Consider the following 23,724-nt stretch of genomic DNA (forward strand, 5'->3'; position numbering starts at 1 on the left):
TTTCTTCAACCTAAATAGAAAGACATGGGAAAACATGCCCATTTTTTCCCCTAGAGCCAATACATACTTGTCTTACGTTTGACTCTGAGACTTTTAAAGAGAGAAAGGCTGTTGGCTCCCATCAGGCTCTTTTCTGCCCAAGCCTTGGCAGAGACACACAACCAACAACCCTTCTGGGGGGCATGGGAGTCTGCTCAGATTAAAATAATAAAACAGGAGACCTAAAGAAAGCAAGCTGGTTCTTTTTAGGGACCAACCAAATCAAGATAGCCTGAGTTAGCCTCAGACAGTTTTAAAGCTAAGAGCTGTGAACTTTTTGTCTCTGTGGGCTTTTGAACCATGCATCTTTATAAACCTGCCTGTGCAGACATGCCCAGTCCAAAGCTGGGTCTGCCCAAATCCAGTGAATCAGCCCTAAAATGCCGGCGGCACCTAACACTGACCAAGACTCAGCCTCAGGGAGCCTGCTGGCCTGTTAGACCAAGTGGAACTACAGAATGGAAATGCCTGGAGAAGTTTCTACGCATCCATGGAGTTTCATTGAAGGAAACCACCAAGGCAAAGACAGGCATGGCATACAGGTACTGTTGATTGCAATAGAATCCAACCAGAAACTGTACTGAGTTCAAAGGTCATTGCTGTTAAAGAATTAAGATTGAAATAGCAAGGCAGATGCTCGGAGGAAGAGAAGAACAAATGCAATGGGACTTTTTCTTGAGTTCTTTTGTTTGCTTGGGTTTACTTTGAATTATATCTCTCTCCACTCAAAGGGTTACACAAAAATAGAGTCAAGCACACTTGTTGAAGGTCTTGTGATCACCTGTGAAAGGAAGTCTATGTGCTACTAGTAGAAATAGTTTTGGCTCTGAGGAATTAGGTGATTGAGCATCTTGAAATGAGGAATGTGGACTCCACTCTTCTTAAAGCAGTTTATCAAGCTGAGCAGAATATTTTCCAATGTCTGTCCAGGCTTCCACTGTTATCTTCATTTAAGCCTAATTCATGTGGGCTGTGCTAATGGTTAACAAACTAGTTCAAGTTCTCCTTGAAAGGACAGTGCTTTTTACCAACACAGTCTAAGATAAATCTCCTGTTCTGCACTGGCCATTCAATTTGTTAATAAAAGAGAGAGGTTATTTTTCTCTCTTGGTATGAAGTAGAGTGGGTATTTATCAATTGCTCCAAGAAGGTGTCATTTGTTTTTGAAGTAATTTGTCCTGGCCTTCTGTAAGTCAGCCAGCAGCCGCTGAGCCTGTACATAAGGCGTTCCTCCTCCAGAGACTGGAGGCTGATTACAAATCACTTAGAAGGAAAAGGAAACCAAAAACACAAAGTGAGCTTAGCATTTTGTAAAGGATGACTGTGGTAGTGAATATCGAAAGTTGGAGTTCTCGGGGTGAGTTTTTTCCAAGTACAAATTATTCCCAGTGGTTTCCTTGTCCAACTCCAATGGTCTATTTTAGTAGAGTAGCCGCTGCTCTGATTTGCCAGCTAATTTTATTAATAAAACTATTTGTAATAGTGTGGCTCCTCTCTAGAGAGCAATGTGTTCTACACAGATGGTTTATATAATAAAGGGCTTGTGTAGAAGAGGGATGGACTTTTGTGGATTTGAGCCCTTGAATAGACAAGGTCTTGAACAGACACTTATAATCTTAGATCACACTTCCAAGAACTGGCATCTCCAAGGACCCTTTATTTTATGATTTGAGAAAAGGAAAGCCAGTTTAAACTCATTAGTGACTCTGTGAACCAGTCAAGACTTTGCATCATGATGAATTTGCTGTGCTCTGACACATTTTCCAATGCATGCTTCACTGCACTCCCCCCAGTTTCAACAGTGCTTCATCTCTTCTTTCAAGACACCTATTAATTACCTTACTTAGAAATTTATTTAGCTGTCAAAGAGGAAATTTTAGGGAAGAGGATTGTGACACTTGGTTCCTCCTCAACTCGGCCTTTACCTTCATTTCTTATAAATATGGTTGGGGAGTGGCGATGTCCAGACTTTTGTATATTATGACACTTCTACCCAGGATAAAAGGTTTGAGAAAGAACAGTGACTGTGTGAAGAGACCCCTGTTTGACTTTGTCCCTTCGTCTTGAAAGATATCATTCTCTTTCTTATATAGTAGAAAGGAGATGAACCTTGGCATTAAGCAGACCAGAAGCCATATCTCATCTCTGAGAACTGAGATATTGATCTTGAAATGATGTATTGGATGCCTAACACACAGTAGACATACATTACATTTCAGTTTTCTTCCCACTTGCCTTCTAGCATCTGTTTGTCAGCCTTGGGGTGTGGGAAGATGAAAGCCCACCAACTGCTATATAAGTAGTAAGAGAGTTTTAAGGCAAGGAAACTCTGAACCATTGCAGTGTGCAGGGCAGGTTCCCATGATGAGCTTCAGAGCCCTACAGTCTGCAAGCTAGGAAAGCTGCTGTCTTCTTCCTAATTTGGGCAAATGCCATTGCAGCCCTTCAGCCTAGGGAGGGCCAGCTACTGAGGTCCTGCATCATCTGTGAGGGGGTATTCTGTTGTGTTCCCATAGAGACTTGCTACTATTTCTAACTAAAGTTGACCAGAAAAGGGGGATAAATCAGTAAATATGCAAACACACGTATAAATTGAAAAGAGATGGGAAGAAAGTATCTGAGAACGATGAACCAAGTTGTCATGGGAGTCCTTTTTTCAGCTTAGAATTTTCCGAAGTCTTCATTTATAAGAGGCTATGTGTTATTTGTTTCTATTACATTACATTAACTCTGAGGAACCAGTAAGTACACAGCTGAGTCAATATTAAACAAAATATACTGAAAAGCAGGTTTGAGCAGAGCTCAAGATATAGCCAGACTCTTAGGGAGTCACAGATTACTAGTTTTAAGGAATTTTCTTGTACTCACAATGGCAAGAGGATTCTAACCCAGGAGTCAGCAAGCTCTTTCTGTTACAGAGATCATATCTTAAGCTTGAAGGCCTGGTTTGTCTTGGTATACATTCTGACTTCTCCTGTGGTAGGGGAAAGTAGCCATAAATAATACATAAATAAGCTGAACAGTGGTAGTGCATGCCTTTAATCCCATCCCTTGGGAGGAAGAAGCAGGTGGATCTCTGTGAACTTGAAGCCAGTCTTGTCTACAGATTGAACTTCAGGTTCACCAAGGTTGAATAGAGAGAGCCTGTCTTGAAAACAAACAAACAAACCCCAAAACAAAACAAAGTACTCTGTCTCTAGAAAGAGAGACAGACAAAGAGACAGAGAGAGAGAGAGAGAGAGAGAGAGAGAGAGAGAGAGAGAGGAGGAAGGAAGGAAGGAAGGAAGGAAGGAAGGAAGGAAGGAAGGAAGGAAGGAAGGAAGGAAGGAAGGAAGGAAGGAAGGACATATAGTAGACATATACTTCAACATAACTATTGGCAAAGAAATTTGAATTTTATACAATTTTAGCATGTCACAGATATTCTTCATATTTTCCCTTATGTTGTTTAAAAAAAAAACATTTTTAGCTTATGGGTCATGCAAAAACAGGTGGTATGCTGGATTTGGACAGAGGCCTGTGGTTTGCTGACTGTGGGTCCCAAGAGCCACCCTTTCATTTGTACAAGTTATTTGTTTATTTATAGTCATTTTAAGCCTTGTTTTTAGACATATTTAAGGAGTCCAAATGCATACAATCCAAAAACATAAAAACTAATTTAAAGGAGAAAGAAAAATATCAGCCCAAGAAAGACTAAAAGTGCAGAAAGACTCAGAAAAGAGAGAGGACACACTTCAGACAGGTCAGAGGAGTTGCAAAACATTGACCTTAATCTGTCCCTAGACTTCCAACAACACCAAATCCCAAAGAGGAAGTAGAGTATTTATAGTTTCCGGAGGAGGAGATGGGTCATCTTCTCAATAGTAGCCCATGCTTGCTGATTAGAATTTTGGAGAGAGAGAGAGACTCCTGAGGTGCTTTGTGTGTAATGAATGACATCCTCAGCAGAGCATCCTACACCAAGCACAGCCTTGAGGGTTCTGGAACCCTTGCCTGTGGAACCCTAATGTTTTTTTGATGGCATCACAGCAAGTGATCGGTCAGCAGAAGCAAAGGGAGTAACACCATGGGTTTAATACAAACTATATTGGTCAGTTTCACAATAGTAATCATACAAACTCAATCTCGCTCTATACCTCCCCCAGCCCTTCCCTCTTTCCCTCACTCCCTTTCCACATCCATCCCCTTCTTTCCAATGACAAGTCTTGTTTGGGTTTCTTAAATACAAGGCAAAATAAAAACAGTGTTGATTTCCAGCCAATGGTAGAATGTCTCAATAGCTTTGTACTAAAGGTAGAGAGAAGGTAATGAAGAAAGAGAAGAGACAAGTATTGCTGCTTAGATATGGGACAGATGTTGGAGATAAACTCTTCCAGTCTCTTAAAGCTGAAATCAAAGCTGGACGAGGTTGACTATTGACTCAAGTGACATTTCCAGCCAGCAACACATTGAGGACTAGTCTCCTGCTGGTTAAGTCACAGTCCTGTGCTTGCTCATGTTTCCAATTCCTATCATACATCACAAAATCACACACACATGCACACACACAGTGCACACACACACATATACACGTACACATGGATATGCACACACAGCACCTGCAAGTGTATCATTCCACTCTCTCTGCCTTTCCAGGCTCTGCCTAGCTCCTGCTCCGGTCCTATCCCTCTGTATACTGGCCCTCTGCTCCCTTCCCTGAATCACTGAGCCTCTGCCTCTGCTGAGTATTTCATCCAGAAGATTCATATTCGACCCCATTGCCTAGATGGTCCCAACCCTTGGGTTTTCCCTTCTCTCTCACAGCATGGGTTGATCTTTTCTTTATATAAGCTGTCTGTCGAGTGTGTGTGTTTCTTATCAAAGTTATTCTATCTCCACCAGGACAATGAGGGTTAGAGCTTTTCTATTCTATAATCCTACAAAACCTTTGGGCTTTGCAAGTTCTCAATACAAGTGTGTTCTTAACTGAGGAACATCCAGTCATAAGTTGGGGAGCATTAAAAATATTAAAGAGCAAATTGGAACATCTGATCCCCACCAGCAGTGTTCTAGCTTCCTACTAACAGTGCCCTAGCTTCCTGTCTTCTTCCATATTAGACATTAAGGTTATCTGGTTGTCTTTGCTGAGTTCCATTCCCCATCTGAAAAACAGACTAAATCAACATCACAGCAGCAGGTCACATATTAGCAGAGGCTGGGCTCACTCTTAGATATTTCTGTGGACCTAACATGGCACTTGTTCTAATGCTGATTAGTTTTGTTTAAACGTGGGGAATTTCTGTATTTATGTTTATTATTGGCAAGTAGACAAGGCCTCTCACACTAGCTGAAGCAGGACTGGGAACTCTTTGCGTAGCTTCAGTTTCAAGTTCACGGTAAATAATAAGTAAGTAAGTAAATAAATAAATAAATAAATCCTGCCTCCTATGTAATGGGACTATTAACTTCAGTCACTGCACCTCCCTCTACTTGAAGCAATGAAAAGAAACCAGTATTAACTCCCTTTAAAAGATGGACAGAAAATAATAACACCGACAAAATAAATCTTACACAATCCTGAGCTCACTACCATTTCTCCCCATTGGCTCTTACAAATTCATTGCTTCTTCTATTGCAGTGGATCTTTAAAAAACACTCAGAAAATGCATTTTTTCTCATGTCTTCACTTAACACGTGAATTCTCATTTGATCAAATTAGAATTTGAGCTAACTTGTTCTCCAAATGGTTGTAATATGATGGTACCTATTATCAATACTGTACTCTTCGTGCCTTGACTAATGTGCTTAGAATAAAAAATATTTAAGAGGGACTAATATGGAAGTGACCCAAACTCCCAGCAGCTCAAGTTCCTCTCCTGCTAGCTTTCCTCAGTGTTGGATGGTATTGTCAGACTGGAGACATCTTAGAGGCTGCCATCACACTGAGTCGGCTAAGGGGAAACTACACAAAGTTTCTAGAAGGCAGATGGAAACAGGAAGAAGAGAGCCTTGGCCTAAAACCAAGAGGAGAGGGTAAGAAACTTATGCTCTATATTGATAGGCAGCCCCAAGGTGAGAACATGCATAGTGCTTCACACTGACTTCACACAAAGAGACAAAAGGGGGCTGAACAAAGGGGAAGTTAAGTGAGGAGCACCTTACCCAGCTAAGACATTTTACCAGACATGTTCGAGTTTGAGGGTACTTGTTGGCTGTTGGTTTTCACTGCTCTCAAAAGAAACCTTCAAAAGAGCAGTTCAAAGCACTTTTCACTCTAAACACCTTTCTGAGATGGAGGAGTGTTCTGTCATAATGAGAATCTAATAATTCTCAGTGTGATGGCAGCCTCTAAGATGTCTCGATTTGCACACAGGCTCAGCCTCTCCCCCTTTCTTCTCTTGTAGCCTCCTACTCTATAAAACAAAAGGAACAAAGCCTTATGGGAAAATAGCATTCACACTGAGGGCTTATAGAAGGCACCAGGAAGGTAATCTGTTCTGATTTCCATAAGATTGCAGGGCTGAGGTACTGGGGAAAAGTATTTATTTTGTATTAAAATAGAACTCACCATTGTCTTCCTTGTACCCTCATATTGCATACAGTTCTTTACATGTTCCCATAGCCTGTTCTTTCCATGGGATGCTTGGCACATTCCAACCTGCTTAAAGGAGCTATGGCCACATCTACAAAACAATAGCCTAGAAAATACTGCCTGTGCAGAAGTCATATTAAGACACGCTGACATGATTTATTTTAGGCTGGTCTAATTTGGGTCAGTCCTGGGGCTTGTGCTGATTTCCCTGAGCCTCAGGCTGTGTCTCTCCTGCAACATTTCTGGAGGAACAGAGATGGCACTGGGATAGATGAGGCTGGGAATGTATGTGATTTAAAATCTGAATAGGCTTCTGGTAGTGGACCTGAAAGGCAGAGCAAAGTGTCCTGTTCAGTGCTGAACCACGTGCTTATTGCCTAGGGAGTGAAACGGACATTCTAAAACAAATACGGTTTGGCAGTGTCACTTTAAATAAGAAATGCCCCAGAACCTGAGTATGATTGCAGCTCGGAATATTGAGAGCTGAAATTCCAATTTGTTTTGAAATTTCCACTGTGATTTTCTAGGGTAAAGGTTGCCTTGATGAAAATATCAGATTCAAAGCTTAAGAGTAAGACTGAGTTACATGAACCGTATTTTCTCATATGGAAGTTGCTCCTCTGAACACAACAGGTATTTTGGAACCTGGTTTTCTTGACAATGGAGCAACCATAGACCAAAAGATTGTTTCCACTGCCTCCCCCACCAAACACTTCCGAATTTCCCTTCAATGCTTGTGGATGTCAGTAGGGTGTGCTATTTCACAAAGAAAAGGAGGCTTTTTCATTCCTTGTAATGAAGCTAGCAGGCTGCTTGTCTTCAGAATCAATAGCGTTACCTGATTGTGTCAACAGGACATTTTTCATAGTGAGAAAAAAAAAAAGGTAACATTATGTCTGGCATCTTTCTGGGTTTCTAAAAAGCCCAGATGCGGTAGCAGGTTTATTGTAGCCTAACCCAGTTAGAAGTTTTATTATTTTAATTTTAATTTTTAAGATTTTTGATTCTAGGGAATTTCATACATATAAACAATACAATAATATCATATCCACTCTCTGAATTTCTACCTTTCAACTCCTTCTATATTTCCTTCAACATATCCCCTCCCAACCTCATCTCTCTTCCCCCCCCCCACCTTTCTTCCCTTTGTCTACTACTCTCTGGATCCAATTAGTGCTACACATATGGACATGCATATGGAGCCGTGCACTGGATCATGAAACACCCTCTTAGCGGTAAAAACAAAACAAAAGAAAACACAAAATACAGAACATAAAACACAGCTCATAAAAGAATGGCTTTGCCTCTCTGAGCAGCTATGGACAAACAGTAGCTTCTCAGTAAGTAAGGTCTTGAGAGCTCCTCCTCCAGCTAAGCTGGGGTTTGGCTGGCTTGCTCTTATGCAGGTCTTGTGCAGACAACCTTGGCTGCCATGAGTTCATGAGTACAATAGCATGGGTAGAAGCCTTTCCCAGCACTCTTCCCCAACCTCTGTCTTTCCCATTCTTTCTGCCTTCTCTTCCACAATGTTCAACGAGTGTTGGTAGAACAAAGGCTAATAGAGATATCCCATTCAGATTAAACATCTCGTCTCTTATTTTCAGTGCTTTCACAAATTATGCATCTCTGCATAGACCACTATTCTCTGCAACAAGAAGTGTCTCTGTCCAGTCCGAAAATGGCACTGGTTTATAAGTGTAACTATACATATTTAGAAGGCAATTTGAGATCATTGCCATTTAGCAAAATAACAACTGCTGATTCTACTCTATTGACACTCTACAATAGTTTAGAAGTGAAATCAATATATCTATCCATGGGTGAGTGAATAAGAGAAATGAGGCACATAAACATAATGACAACTGTAAGGAAAAATGAAATCCTGAAATTTGCAGGTAAATGGATAAAACAATAACAACAAAGAAAACATACTGAATAAAGTACCTCAAGTGCAGAAAGACAAATGCAACCTGTTCTCCCTGTGTGTGTTAAACTTGAAGCATATATCTGGGAAGCCAGAAAAGAACCTCTGGGAAAGAGCCATGTTAAAGGAGGGTTTCCGATGAAAAGAAAGTAGGGAAGTGGAATACTGGGCATGGGGAAACTTATCCAGGAAGAAGGACAGGAGTCCAGGGAAAATCGAGATGTGCAGGTAGAGGGTTAACTAAAAGGAAGGTAGATAAGAAACCCCATTGACATCTACTCTCTTACAACCCAATTAAAAATATAATTGGAGGAATATTATAATAAATGTGATAGAAAAGAAGGAATAACCTGGTAGTTAAAGGATTAAGTGGGGCACATGAAGGAGATTTCATCATTGGTACTGAAGTCCTTGTCAAAAAGCCTGTAGTTAAGGAGTTCATAGCCACTACTGTAGATCTGCTATTGTTATTTTGCAAAATCATCAATTGCATGTTTTACAGAGCAAATAGTCTATGGTACCAACTCCTAAGCATGGCTGACTGAGGGGCAAAAAAGCAGACCTTTCACTCCAAGCTATATTTGTTAATTTATTTTTACTGACATAACAGAAATATCTGACAGAAGAATCTTAAAAGAGGAAGGGTTTATTTTGGCTGAAAGAATATGAGTATGGTCTACCATGGCACAGAGAACAACACTTCAAGTAAGACTGTAGCAGCAGAAACATAAAGCACTTGGTCACATTGTATCCAGTGTCAGGAAGCATGGAGACACAAAGATTTAGCCTGTACCTTTTCTTCTTTCTGTCCATGGAATGATGCCATTCACACTCATACTATGCCTTCTTCAGTTAACCCTCTCTGGAAATTTTCTCCAACGCACCCAAAGGTGTGTCTCTTAGGTGATTATAAGTCAAACCAAGTTAACAATAAAGATAAACCATAATACTGTCCTTTCTTTGGAACATATTCTGTGTGTCCATCCCAGGTCATTTTGGTTTTGCTTGCTTTAGCCTTTTTATTTGAAAGCAACTTCAAACTACAGAAAACAAGCAAGAATAATAGAGGTGTACTTGTAGCCCTTTGCTCTTAACACAAATGTTTTTGCTTTATTTGTTTTAAAAACTGCCCATGATCCAACAGGCTCCTTCCCCACATCCTTTGCCTTATTTGTTTTCCCAAACTTTGGAGAGTAAGTTACATGGTCCTCTGTCCTTCAATAGTTTTTACAAAGTCAGTATTCCTGAAGATATCCCTGAACAAGTACTATCATAGTTTGCTTTATGTAACTTTATTAAACACTGATCAAAAATAACTTGGGAAGAAAAGGATTTATTTGGCTTACAGGTTACTGTCCATCGTGGAGGGAAGCTAAGGCAAAGGAAACTTGAGGCAGGATCTATAGCAGAGGTCATGGAGTAACACAATGCTTACTTGCTCACTCTCTTGGATTACCCAGTTACCTTTTACAGTGGCTGCCCATCTGCCCAGGCATGGCACTGCTAGTGGGCTGGGCCCACCACATCAATCACCAATCAGGAACATGTTTCTCAGACATTCCCATAAGCCAATCTATGGAGGCTCAATTGAGACTCCTCAATTGAGACTCTTTCTTCCCAGGTATGAGTAAATTTGTATCAAATTGACAGAAACTATGACAGTTACCAACTTCAATAAAATGTACTTTAATGGCCTATTTTATCCTACCATCTGCATTCCAATTTTGTCAACCAACTTAGGAATACTTTTGGTGGCACCTTTACATTCTAGTTGAACGGGTCTGGTATTAGATTGCACACTTTATTGTGTTGTCCTATCTGTTGGGTCTGTTTTCAGTCCACTGCAGTTCAGTCAGAATTAACTATTGCACAGAGAAGATTCAGTAGAGTTGTAAATACTGAGACCAGTGCAGATTTGGAGATGACCCTATAATGCTGCAAATCACTGTCTATTTGCAACCCTCCTTGTTGGGCTACTGCCATGTAGTGGAGACTGCTCTCTTCCACAGTTACCAGAGGAGATCTGTCATGTTTTCATCTGGAACTTAAAACTATAACTAAAGTGTCTTTCAAGACAATGCTGAGTCAAATGAACTCAGTCATCACCTGTGTTCATCTATTTTCAGTACATCCTCCTCAGAGAGGTGGTGCTGGTGGTCTGTGTATGGAGAGGAGGGACCAGACAGTTCATGAAAGAGGGCAGGGAGAATGCTAGCAGACCATGGGAGGATAGGAAAGTAAGGACTGCTAATTGCAGTTACCTCAAGATTATGCAGGCTTTGTGAATGGGACCAATAATGAATGGAGCCAGGAAACTACCCTAAAGATAGAGCAAAAGACAAAGATAGAGGTCCAGAGTGGGAAAGAAGGGATTCTAGCTGGAGGTACCACAGCACTCCTAAAGGATAAATAGGAACCCAGGAGACACGGGTTCTGGGAATGCTTTTAGGCAAGTGATTCTAGCCCAATTATTGTTCATCATTTTTTCCCTTCGGTGATGTTCCTCTCAATTGGAGTGTGATGGAAACTTCGGCAGCTGTGTAGTGTGGGCATGGAATGTGCAGCTTTTTGACTGTGTTCTTTAGATTTCAAAGGGCTCTAACCTGTCAGTGAGACACACAGCTTTTGGAACTGCACAGTACTCTAAAACTCAGCATGCTTTTGGAGGCTTGTTATGGCTCAGAAACAACTAAGATGGCCCCTGAAGTGACCATTGTATAACAGCAGTACCTGCCATCATAACTTGTTTATAAGTGTCATTAAATCAGTCATTTCCTCCCTCTTAGCAGTCTGTTTTGTTTATTGCTGGGTTGTCTGCCTCTCCCACTGGAGTGTAATTTCATCTGTAGGGCTGATTGCTGCACTCTTCAGAAACTGACATCAAGTATAAAAAACAATAAATATTGGTTGAGTAAATGAGTAGCTAATCAGGAAAATAACAAATAAGATTCTGTTGTTTACTGGAAGACAAACATACCATATTCTCAGGTGCAGGAATTATTTGGCCACACTACCCATCCACGGTCTCCTTGCTATTTCTGTCCTTTCTTTAGTAAAAACATCCGGGGTCTAAATTCTGGCATTGCTCTTATAGGGATTCAGTACTCAAGCAGATTTTGGTTGAGCATTATTTTGAGTATGCCTAAGAAGGTAACTTTGAGGATGATATTAACATTTGAAAGGAAGGTTGCTCTCTCTAATGTGTTGATCATCATCCAGTATATGGAAGACCTAAATAGAACAAAAAGGCAAACCTTCCCACACACAGAATACAACTACTCCTGCCTCACTGTTTCTAGACTTGAACATCTACAACAACAGCTATTTTGGTTCTTGGGTATTTGGACTTATTTGGGTATTTGCCCTCCTAAGGAATTCTCCTTCAAGCCTTGTCTTCTGTAACCATGAAAATAAATTTCTCATCATCAGTCTGTATATCCATCTATAGATCTCTTGTTGGCAGTGTTTCTCTGGAGAACCCCAACCAATAGAATCTTCTCACTATAGAGAAGAAAGTTCTCTTCATCCACTGTTGGGTCCTAGGCTACCTTGTCTAGAGCTGGGTGTTCAGGACTTTCACTCCACATATTCTTTCTACTCAGATGTGATGCTTGCTAAATGAGGTTCTAGCTGATGACCACCTGATGTCTGTAAAACACTCATGCTGGAGCCGTGAGCCTCTCCTCTATCACCATTTATCATCCCTTCCCCATCAGTCCCATTGAACATCCATTTATAAGTTTACTTCTTTCTTCGTATTTTTCCATTCCTAGTTTACTATAAATAAAGTCATCATCTCAATTTAACAAGTAGTATCATCTCCAAAAAAAAGCTGTGAACATAATCCCAGCACTTGGGAGGCAGAGGTAGGTGGATTTCTGAGTTCGAGGCTAGCCTGGTCTACAAGAGTGAGTTCCAGGACAGCCTGGGCTATACACAGAGAAATCCTGTCTCAAAAAAAAAAAAAAAAAGAAAAAATTATGACTCTTGTTTGGAATTCCTGATTGATTCATCAGTTGAGTTCACAGATAATTACACTAGAGGTTTTCTCTAGTGTAATAGCTGATGACTATGAGTTCTAGGTAAATCTTACTATTCTCAGATTGTACTAGACTTTTCTAATAAAACTCTGTTGCACAACTGAGAACTTTATTTGGTGATTAGCAACCTCAGAGTAAGCTTCAGTGGTATCATCATACCCATGGATTTTCTCACCTGAGTCTAACACCACTCTACTACCCTGGCAAGACTGCAAGACTCCACTCCATTTTCCTGTGCCAAGGTTCTCATTGCTACCAGGACTGGGCAAATGGAAAGATCATACCTTTCCATGCTCAATACTTTGCCCAAAGGACACTAAAGGAGCCTCAGTGGGCATGGAAAGAGCTCAGTTATCTTCTGCTCAGCCTTCTACATAAGCAGCTCCTCTCCAAGGCCTTCCACTCCCAACCCTATGTTTATCATTTCTTGGTTCTAGGTTGCTATGAATCAGATACTTCCTCTGCTTTATCTAATGGTAATTTTGTTTGATTTATCAAATAACCTAGGAGATTGAATAATATGGTCATGTAATATGAATATGTATTTTATAGTATGCATTAGTGAAATTCTTTTTATGAAGTTGTTTTGCTTTTCTGTAATTGTAGTACAGTATCTTTTTTCTGCACCAACTAAATATTCTTTTCCATAAAAGACCACAAGTTCATTTTTTTTCATTCAATAGACATTCACTGAGTACTCACCTTGTGTTTGGGGAAACAGCAGTAAACATACAGGCTTCATTATCCAAATTCTTGAGCTTGCATTCTAATGAGGGCAGGTAGGGTAACAAAATGATTAGCAAAATACATAATACTTCAAGTAGGCTAAATATTCCGGAGAAGTACAAAGTACATGAAGATAAGCACATGCTCAATGACCAGCTATAATTTTTAATAGTATATCCAGAGAAGACCTTACTGAAAAGATAAATTTGAACAAATGCCCAAAGCAAGTGAAAACTGATTCTACAGCTTTGGGGGTAAAGTCCTGTAGCTATAAGAAAAAAATCATTAAGGAAGAAGCATCAACGCTGCCAAAAATATGAGAATTGAATGAATGAATAAATGAATGAATGAATGGTAGAATATCAGCATATGATGTTAAGAAGATAATGGGGAGCATACCATGTTCAGAAAGTCCCTGAGCTCAGATTATTCTCTAGAAGGACTCATAGAACACAATGAGGCCATTATATTCTTGGGTATGCTTTATCATAACAATAGAAGATTAAAGTTAGCTTGAGTAAAGGTACACAGGCATGGTGCTTCACCTTCTCTTTCTTACTAGCCCTATGGAAATTGTTTATTGCTCCCTGAAACATTGCATTCAATATTCATGGAGTACTCCCAACCAATAAAACTCATTTAAATTGTTGCATTCAGATTTTTTATGGGAGTTTTGCCTTGAAGATATAACTACCTGTGTGTCTGACTTTAGTTTCTAGCCTTCTTGGAGGTAGAGCTGACAGTAGGTAGTTCAAGGTACCCATCATAACTAAACATGGATCATAGATGGCACAATATAGCATAAAGCTCTAAGTAAATAGCAGCACCTTAGTAGAGTAAGATATTCTAAGGCTTAGTGATGTAACTCGCAGGAGTTGAGGGCAAGGGGCCAGATGTTTCTTTGGGCTATTAATCACTTATTGGATGAGTCAGACTGAAGGGTTTTATAGGTTATTTTAAAGTCATTTGCTTCTATTCTGAGTGCAATGGGAATGTCTGCCAGTGCTGATCATGACTTGCACTATTTTTAATAGATTTACCAAAATGTTAAGAAATAGAGGAGGCTGAAAAATAATCTGGGTATATTGTTACTTTCGCTGTAATAAAATACTATAATCAAAAGCAATTTAAGGAAAACAATTTTAGCTTACAATCCCTGAGAGTTCAAGTCCATAATGATGGAAAGGCATGGGACAAGGCACCCAAAGCATGGACCTGAAAGACTATTATTCAATGTCTCCAGGAAACACAGACAGAGTGAAACAGAGACAAGGGTGAAGCTATGAAAGCTCACCAGTGTTATACTTCTTTCCAACAAGGGTTCACTTTCTAAAGATTCTTCAGTCTTCCAAACTGACCCATTAACTGGGGACCAAGTGTTCAAATACATGAGCCTAAAGGGAACACTTTTTAAATTGAAACCACAACACACAACAATAACAACTTAAACAGAGTGTAAATGGTAAGAAGCAGTTGCATTCTATTCTATTGTAAGAGTTGTCAGGAGGATTTGCAAATAATTGAATGATTTCAAGTGTTTTTGGATGGACAATTGGGAGAGTCAAGTAAGTGTCTTAAATTGGGTATATGAAGCTGAAAGACACAGGTCTGGAGGGAGGAATTGTAGGAGCTGTTTTTAGACACATTCAGATAAAGAGCCTGCTCACCAGCTCAGGGAAATGTCAAACAGAAACGAACTGGAAATTCATGGGCTAGAGATTTATATCCAAGTTATAAAGATATAAATCTTGAAGTCATCGTTCTATTGTGAGGATGTAAAGCCATGGGATAAGCAAAAAGGCATAGAAAGAAAAAGAGGGAAAGTCCTCCAGTGTTACAAGATAAGGAGGGTAAGACAGAAGCAACCTGGGCATCTGGATGAGTAAGCAGGAAAGGAAAGAAGAAACCAGGGTCTATGGCTCAGACACTGTCCAAACAATGGAGGGGAGAGGTGTCTACTCTGTCCTTGACCTCTGATGTACCAGAGTTTGAAAAGTGAAGGAAACCAATGAGTACAGGAGTCTTCTGACAACTAGCCATTCGGCAACATCTTCAACTTTCTTATATCTGAGAACATGCAGAAAAAAAGCATTTTACCTGGAAGCTTAAATCAGCACTGCCCCTGAACATAATTAAGGAAAACGGTTTGTTTATATTTTATATAATTTTTATAACATAGGAGTATTCTGCCTGAAGAAACAGATGTTCTCTGCTTCTCTCTAAAGTGAAGGAAGGCCTTTAATGTAGCCTTGCTTTGTGCCATTAGGGAAGTAATGTTTCATTTGCTTTGGCATCTGGTCGCTGATCTTTACTATGGATTTCCCTTTCTAAGTTCTGAATTTACATTGGTTTGTTATATTTTATTTAGCACATTCTGGTTCTTTGGAATGTATATGTATGAAGTATACAGTATCAATCAAATCTCTAGTATTGGCCCATATATTTCTGTTGAAATTAAGATACAGAGAAATTATGCTTATGAATGGGCACGCTTAAATTTTACCACATAAAAAATAATAAAATGGCCAGGCATGGTAGTGCACACCTTTAGTCCCAGCACTCGGGAGACAGAGATAGGAGAATTTCTGAGTTTGAGGCCAGCCTGGTCTACAAAGTGAGTTCCAGGACAGCCAGGGCTACTCAGAAAAACACTGTCTCAAAAAAACCAAAAAGAAAAAAAAAAAGAATAAAATGAAAGATAACCAAATATTGGCATTGTAGAAAATTGTATTTGACCCCCTTCAATTCTTAGTTACCAAATGCATGTGTATTACTTTAATGTTAAGGATAATGATAAAATGAAAATAAATAAGTTTAACATAATGCCATTAAATTTTAAGAAGTGAAGAGATAAATGGATATATAGATATATGGATACTATGCAAATTTTGGGAGCACCATGTTGGATGTCATGTGCTACTACATTTTGTAGTTCTTCATCTCATTAATAAAAGAGGTTAAAAGGCAATTCAAAAGGAAGCTTAAGAGTGTTTTACAAGAGTTTGGGGTGGGCAGGGCACACAAGTTGTAATGTTGGCAGCTTCCCAAAAGAGGTGCTTGAGAAGAGCAAGAACATACAATGACTAGAAGATGGAAATGGGCTAGAAAATTTATGGCCAGAGACCTTAAGTTGCAGAGGCCATCTCTATCAGGTATGAACTGGTCCACATTGTGAAGAAAACCTAACTGGCTGGCCTAACCAAAAACCCAGCGCCATGTGCACCTACATTTAGGTTTGAGTTACAAACAATGTAGGTAGGACCTGCTTCTCTTTCTGCTTCATGAGGCCTTGCTTCAACCACAACTGATTCAGGCAGCTTGCACCAGCTTTGGAAGACTCCACTCTTATTCCCAGCAAGACTCTAAATGAGTCTGCATACCCTGCATCTGCTCTCTTTCAGAACAGAATGGAGGGCCTCCCTAGTAACTCAGCAAAAAGCAAAAATTGGCACATCAGTGATGTGTGTAATTGGCACCTATGTAAAACTTCTGATAGGTAGAACTGGAACCAATGCCTGTGCATGGGCCAATCGTACTCTAGAGAGAGTGTTGTACTCTAAGCTTGAGTGTGCATGTTCCCTTTTGAGTTATATAAAAAAGCTATCTCAGTCTTGTCATGTTAGTCTTGGAGGCTTCTCTTGTGTATCACCTGCCATGTCACAACATTAAACCCCATTCCCAAAGTCTTCTCAAGGGTCTTTTGCAGTTGATAGTCTTTATCATGGAGAGAAGGACTGAGATAGTTTTACAAATAGCAGGGGAAATCCTGGACTTTCCAGCCATAGTGGTGACTGTAGCATAAAAAAATCAGATGAAGAGTTCCAGAGATTCAACAGGAGTCAAGGGTTCTGAAACCCAAAACTCAATACTCTGACACCAAGAGAAGGCAACCAGTTCCAGAAAGTCATCAAAGGCTAAGGGCCACAATACTCAAAGCTCTAAGTTGTTACACTAGACGACAACTATAGTGTTCTAGAAAAACATACCAAAGGCTGAATCTGCAAGATGCTAAGGCCACAAAAGATGGAAGACTCATGGATGTAGAGAAGCAACAACTGTGATAAGTAAGAGACTTTTAGGAGCTGAAAGAAGGAGCAAAGACTTTAAGCAGAACAAATCCCAGTTACAGGAAGAGTTCAAGAGTTCTGCTAAGAACTAGAGAGCTACCTTCCAAATACTCGGGCTCCACAGCTCTAATCGTGTGCTAGATTTCAGTGCCCACAACAATAAGCCTGTGCCTGGAGCTCCTGAATCAATAAGCCTCCAGGCTTTAAAAGCTTGGAGCCATAGACCTCTGAATCAAGGCTTAGCTCTATAAGCTTCTCCATTTGGAAGCCTAATCTATGAACCTTTTAAGCTTATGGCCCAGTGGTGTTAAAAGAGCCGCCCTTTGCCTAGCTGTGATTTCCATCTGGACAGAGCACAAGAATGATTCTCCAGACAGCCATTTGTGACAATCTCTCTTTATTTGCATTCAGGGGAGAAAAAATGCTTTCCCCCAAATAATACCTTTCTATTCATTCCTTTGATTTGATGGAGCATCCAATTCCTTCTGAACCACCGACCACTTGCCATTCCCTGGCACCCCGGTAGCCACGAATTGAGTACATGTCATTCTCAGGGGCTGAGAGCCACGACTGAGTTACCGCAGCTGTGGCTCGAGATTCCCACATTGCTGACACAGAAAAATCAAAATGTTCTCATTTGGAGGAGAGAGGAAGAGATTATGGTGAAGCAGACTATATTTGCCATCCACATTTCCTCATGATCAAGTCTAGAGAGGCAGGTGTGGAGTGAGCTGGAATAGACATAAACTTACAGCTATAAAGAGATTCTAGTTGGTGACCTGTCACCTGGAACTCCTTAATGACACTGTTGGACTCTCAAGTATCATGCACTTTCCAAAGTTCACGCCTTTGAGCTTTGGGTCTGATTCTTTTTTGTGCCAACATTCTCCAACTTCTTATGTGCAAGGGGATATTTTCCTTTATTAGGTAATTTCCCAAGTAGTTTTTTTTTTTTTTACTACTTAATCACACCACTGAAATATGCAGAAATCTTATCTCACTTAATCAAAAGTAAAAAGGAAAATATTGACTTTAAAAGATATTTAATTTACCATGGAAAGCAATGCATTTTTAATATAGAACACATTAAAAACTCATAAAGTGGTTTATTTATAAGGTGGTTAGCCCCAATCTCCAATAAATACAGTTCAGTCTGTCAACGACTCGGTAAAGGAAGTTAATTCAAATGTCATTTTGTCCTGTGTCTGGTCAAGGTTGGGCTCCCTTTATGTGTGTTCTCTCTGAGCAAAGACTAGGGGCACTAACTCTAGAATTTGAAAGAATGCGAGACAAATGGAGCCACTTCCACCTAAATGGAGAAACATCCATCCTTGGGTTTACAGATGAGTTTTCTGAGGCCTGAAGAGGCTAGACAGAGGGATGACTTGCTAAATCCAGATAAGAGTTTAAATACAGTCTTTTGATCAGTGCTTGGTTCTTGGTATAATAAAGTTGTTCAAATAAACAAACTTGTTCTGAGCACCAGCTGTGCCTGAACAGCTGAGCTCTCAATGAAGGCCCTGATGGGGCTTCTCTAAAGACACTTGAAAAGCAGTCCCCTAGGAGAACTCAAAAGCAGGGAGCTACAGCTTTCATTCATCAGTAGCCCAGGCCCCAGTCTCCAGTCCCAACCCTCTTCCTTCTTACTCTCTAGCTCAACTTTAAGGCTGCTCTGTGGCTGGGCTTTCTCAGGCACACCCCACAGAGATTTCCTTGTGAGGGAATTAATGGCGGATGAGGCTAACAAGAGGGCAAGTTTACTGGAGGTTTCAGAAGCTGATCACAAAGAACTGTTAAGAGAGTTTTAGGCAAGAAGTAAGGAGATCAAACTGACTTCCTAACAAGAGATGTCCAAGAGGATTCTGTATGGGGAATGCACATAGGAATGCTATCTTCTCAATGTAGGTGAGAAGATGTGACTAAAGGCAGTAGCATGGCATTAAGAAAAAAAGCACAGGCTGATGCAGGGAGCCAAATGATGAGCAGGATGCTTCCTGGTCTAACTTTGGTCACTGACCTCTGGCTTTCATTTCCACATGCACATCAATAAACTGTTTCAATGGGAAATACACATGGATCTAATTAGGCATGGAGGTTTGCTCTGGCAGCATCCTGAGGCAGACAGAAAGGCCGAGCTGCACAGCAGTCATAATCTCTCTGGCTCTTACTTCCTCTAAACTACTTCCACAGAGACTCTTAAATCATACTCACTCCCACTCAGTTGAAACGAAATATCAGATGGAGGAAGAGGATGAGCCCTGGAACCATCAAGTCTTCTTCCTTTTCTGACTTTAAAGCAGTTCCTTAAATGACTATAGTCCTGAGGCAATTATCTCATGATCACAGTTTAGTAACTCAGTAAGTTCTGATGTATTTCCATAGGTAGCTAAGGTCTCCTATGAGATGGCTCGAGGCTATGCTTCCTCAGGCATTGAAGGGTCGAGTAAGTGAGTACAGGCATGTACCACTGGAGTGCGTCCTGAGATCTGTGGATCAGCTACATTTTCTTCATCAGCATCATTCCTTACCTTTCCACTCCTCACTCTCAATTTTCCTTCAGAAACCCTTGTGACCTATTTGTGTTGCTTTCATTTGGGCCCTAAAACATCTTTCATTTGAAAGATGAAATAATTTGTTTATGCATACTCAGACCCCAACTCCCACCCAGACCAACCCCAGAAGACTGCTCTCAGGAAAGAAAGTTGTTACCTAGGCTCCGACCTCTTCATACACTTGAGGTTGGCTCCAGGCACCAGAGCTCTTCCTTGCCCCTGTAACTTCATGCCATGCTAAGTTCAGGTCTAAGAGCAATTCAATTTTGTTTGTATTTTCTTTTTGATCTAAGAGGCTGTATATACACTTTGAGCATGTCTTCATTCTAGCCACATATCAGTTCTGCATAGCCTCTAAGGTGGGCCCACATAGGCAAAGTGGTAATCTTGACACTTTTCCTACCGTGGTTGGTTGTTGGCTTAATCAGCTGCAAGATGTGCACCTCAGCTGGATGAAAGTGAGTGAAGAATTACTTACTGACACTGTATCTTTGTCTGTAAAAATAACTTAAGCTTTAACTGTCTATATTTAAGAAGCTATTCCTATGATCAGTTTTGAATTGTTTAGTCTAGATATGGAAACATCCTAAGAATTCACCACAGGATATTGCTTTTGGTGCCTGATGGAGAGTGCTAGCTGCTAACCTTTGAAAAGCTTATACTTGAAGAGGTTTCATCACTCAAAATCACTCAGTGGCTTTCTAAACATTGCCCAAGGCCAAGTTGAATGAAAAGACTATTTAACATGTCCTTATAATGGATTTATTTTAGCAATGAAGACAGAGAAAAAGGTATAACTTCTATCAGAGTTGCCTATGTCTGGGAATGGTATAAATCTTATGTTTTTGCCAATTTTAGGCCTGTCAGTTATTCAGTCAACTCACTTGTTTAACAGACAGAAATCAGAAAACCAAGCATATTGACCCTATAAAATTAGTTACAGAATTCACAGAATTAATAAAATCAATAACTAATTGCAATTCAAAAAATCAATAACTAGCTAGTTCAGAAATATTGCTTTTAATATGCAAGTTGATGTTTACTTTATGCAATAGTATTTTAAAAATACAATTCACACTGGGCTGTAAGTTTTAAACTTAGAAGCTGTGGCTTTTCAGGTTAATTACCCTGAAATTAACTTAAAGTGGTAGCTTCCTTGCTGGCATCAGTCAAACTTCAAGTGTCCACACGAGGCCAGTGGCTTTGTGATGGCAGGAAGCATGGAGAACATCTTCATCACCAACAGAAACCTGCTCTATAAGACACAGGTAAGCAACTCAGGCTCAAAATCCTTAAAGTGGTCTATGTTTTATGAGGTTTTTCGCAAGTTTCCATGTAAACAATGTCACTTAAAAAACAAAAACAAAATCAGAAAAGAACCACACAGTCATTTATCTTGAGTCAGGAGTGGGACCTTTAGGTGTCAACCAATGTGAGCCTTGTGGTAGAGGTGTAGGAGCTATGATCTCAAAGTAACCAATTATTACCTAGCAATGGACTTGATTTAGCAACTTGTAAATCAGCCTTTTGAAAAAGATCTCAGGATGTATTCAGAAAAAAAAAACATTTTGATTTATATTATCCTGCATATCCAGCTATTATTCAAGTCATCAAGAAGCATCATTTTGATTTATTTCCCTACTATAAGCACCTTCCTGACACCAGCTTAATTTTATGATTAAAGGAAGAGATACATGGCTCCTGCTTTTATTTGCGTTGGCTCATTTCCAGCCATAACTTCCGGTTGGGTATAGATTCTTAGGGAAAGAAGCACTTTTAATTCAGCTTTGATCTTGCTAATTCATTACCCTTTGCAGCGATGGCAAGATTTGTACAGAATTATCAATCAAGGACAAATGTTGTACGAACGCCACAGCATGAAGATTCATTTAGTGTGTATGCAACCTTGATGATCTACAAGGTGATTCGTTGCTTGTTACCCTGTCTTCCAAAGGAGGCACTGGATGCTGATGAATGCTAATATACAATGTCAATGCTAGGCACTCAGCCTGCAAAGTCTTGCACATTATCCTTCTTTGCCTTAACTGATTCTCAACCTTTGGCTACAGGAAGCATTGCCTTTCAGAGTCAATTATCTCAATACAGTGACTTAATTTGGGAAGTACGAAGAGGGGCTTGCCACCTCTGGATAGTTTGTCTAATTGCCTGACAATTCAGATGTACCTGGACAAAGGAAGCAGGACAACAAAGATGAATGTTGTGAAAGCCACAACAGCATTGCCTACAGTAGCCCCATCAATCTTTGGATCTTTTTATGGATAAGCAGGGAAGGATCCAATGCAACAGATAAGGCTGAGATTCAGTTCTCCTCTTGAGAAGAATTGATCCTTTGTCCCAATGACCCACTGGCTCTGTCCTCCCCAGGTGCCTCTGTTTCAAACTGTGTGCATGACTATTTTACTCACCTTGAAGGTTCCCAGAGGAAAGATACCTTACTTTTCTGCATTTTGTTTTTCTAGCAAATAGCACCAGTCCTGGGATATGAACTGTCCCCAGAGAAGAAAAATAAATGTAACACAAAACAAGATCTATAGAGGAGCTGTGATGTTCATTCACAGAGAAAAACATTGTATTGAGTCTATTGGTTACTCATCTCATCGCTGTGACAAAAGTAAGTTAAGGGAAGGAGGATTTACTTTGGTGCACAGTTGGGAGTACAGTCGACCAGTGTAGAAAGCTCATGGCAATAGGAGCATGAGGTGGCTGGCTGAACTCTGTCCCACGCAGAAAACAGACTAATAAAGCCAGGGCTCACCTTGCTGTTTCTTTTTAAACTCAGTCCCAGAATCCAGTCATGTCTCATTTAGAGGGGGTTTCCCACTTCAATAAACAACCTACAGATTTATTCACAGACATGCCCAACAGTTTGTCTCCTAGGTGAGCCTAGATTCTGTCAAGTTGACAATATGAATTCTCACACAAATCTTTGGTGTGTTGAGTATTTTTTATAGCCAAAGCAAGAGAGACATTCGGCATGGTCTTTTAAAAAGTTTTTGTCAGTTTGTTTTATGTATATACTGGGTTGAAGGCACTTTCACTTCCTAAAGTATGCCCTTAATCATAGAGTACCTAGTGTTAGATCAAAGACCCAGTGGTTTTACAAGAATATTTTTCTGGTGTAGGGGTACTGAAGTGTGGGTTTAGCTAGGAAGAGGACTTGTTGCTTTTGCAGAAGGACCCAAGTTTCAGTTGGCAGCATAGCACCTACATGGTGGCTCATAACCATCCCCAACTTTATTTTCAGGGGACCTGATACCCTCTTCTAATTTCCACATGCACCAGGCACATATCTGGAGCACATAGATACATGCAGTCAGACATTCATACACAGAATAAAATAAATAAATTTTAAAGAAACTTTAAAGGTTATTTCTAGTAAAAAATTTACACATTTAATATCATCAAACATTTATTTGTGATTTCTATTTATTAAATTATCTCTTAGCTTAGTAAAACAGAAAATGAATCTTACTTACTTTCCAAATAGCAATACTGTTTTGTGCAATGGCATCAATAAAACAAAGGTATCATTCCTAAAGTGGAGTGTTTGCTTAAAATAACCAGTTTATAACATAAGCAAACAAAAGCACAGAGGTGAATACCCTGATAATGGCCTTATAAGAAAAAGTTGGTAGAAAATGATGTTAATTATAGACAGTTTTAAGTTATAGAATGTTATTCTATAAAAGGATGCATGAGGAATAGTCAAGCAAGTTAGGCAAGAAATAGGGACACTGTGGTGGAGTTCTAACATTTCTGTGGAAAATCTGAATTGTTTGCGATC

At 39.9% G+C, this 23,724-nt stretch overlaps 1 protein-coding gene across 2 annotated transcripts in view; it reads left to right on the top strand.

Moving 5' to 3' along the window:
* Kcnab1 (potassium voltage-gated channel subfamily A member regulatory beta subunit 1) overlaps positions 1 to 23,724 on the top strand; it is a 420,837-nt gene that overhangs the window by 18,272 nt on the left and 378,841 nt on the right. The window contains exon 1 of one of the 2 annotated variants that reach the window (XM_021157436.2): positions 202 to 581. The exons of the other annotated variant lie outside the window; for it this stretch is intronic. Coding sequence (XP_021013095.1) covers positions 340 to 581 — 242 coding nt within the window. The 5' untranslated portion in view covers positions 202 to 339. Of the gene's footprint in view, positions 1 to 201; positions 582 to 23,724 lie in introns of those variants that run through there. 2 annotated transcript variants of the gene reach the window in all.

This window comes from Mus caroli, chromosome 3 (assembly GCF_900094665.2).
Source record: "Mus caroli chromosome 3, CAROLI_EIJ_v1.1, whole genome shotgun sequence".
Taxonomy (NCBI): Eukaryota; Metazoa; Chordata; class Mammalia; order Rodentia; family Muridae; genus Mus; species Mus caroli.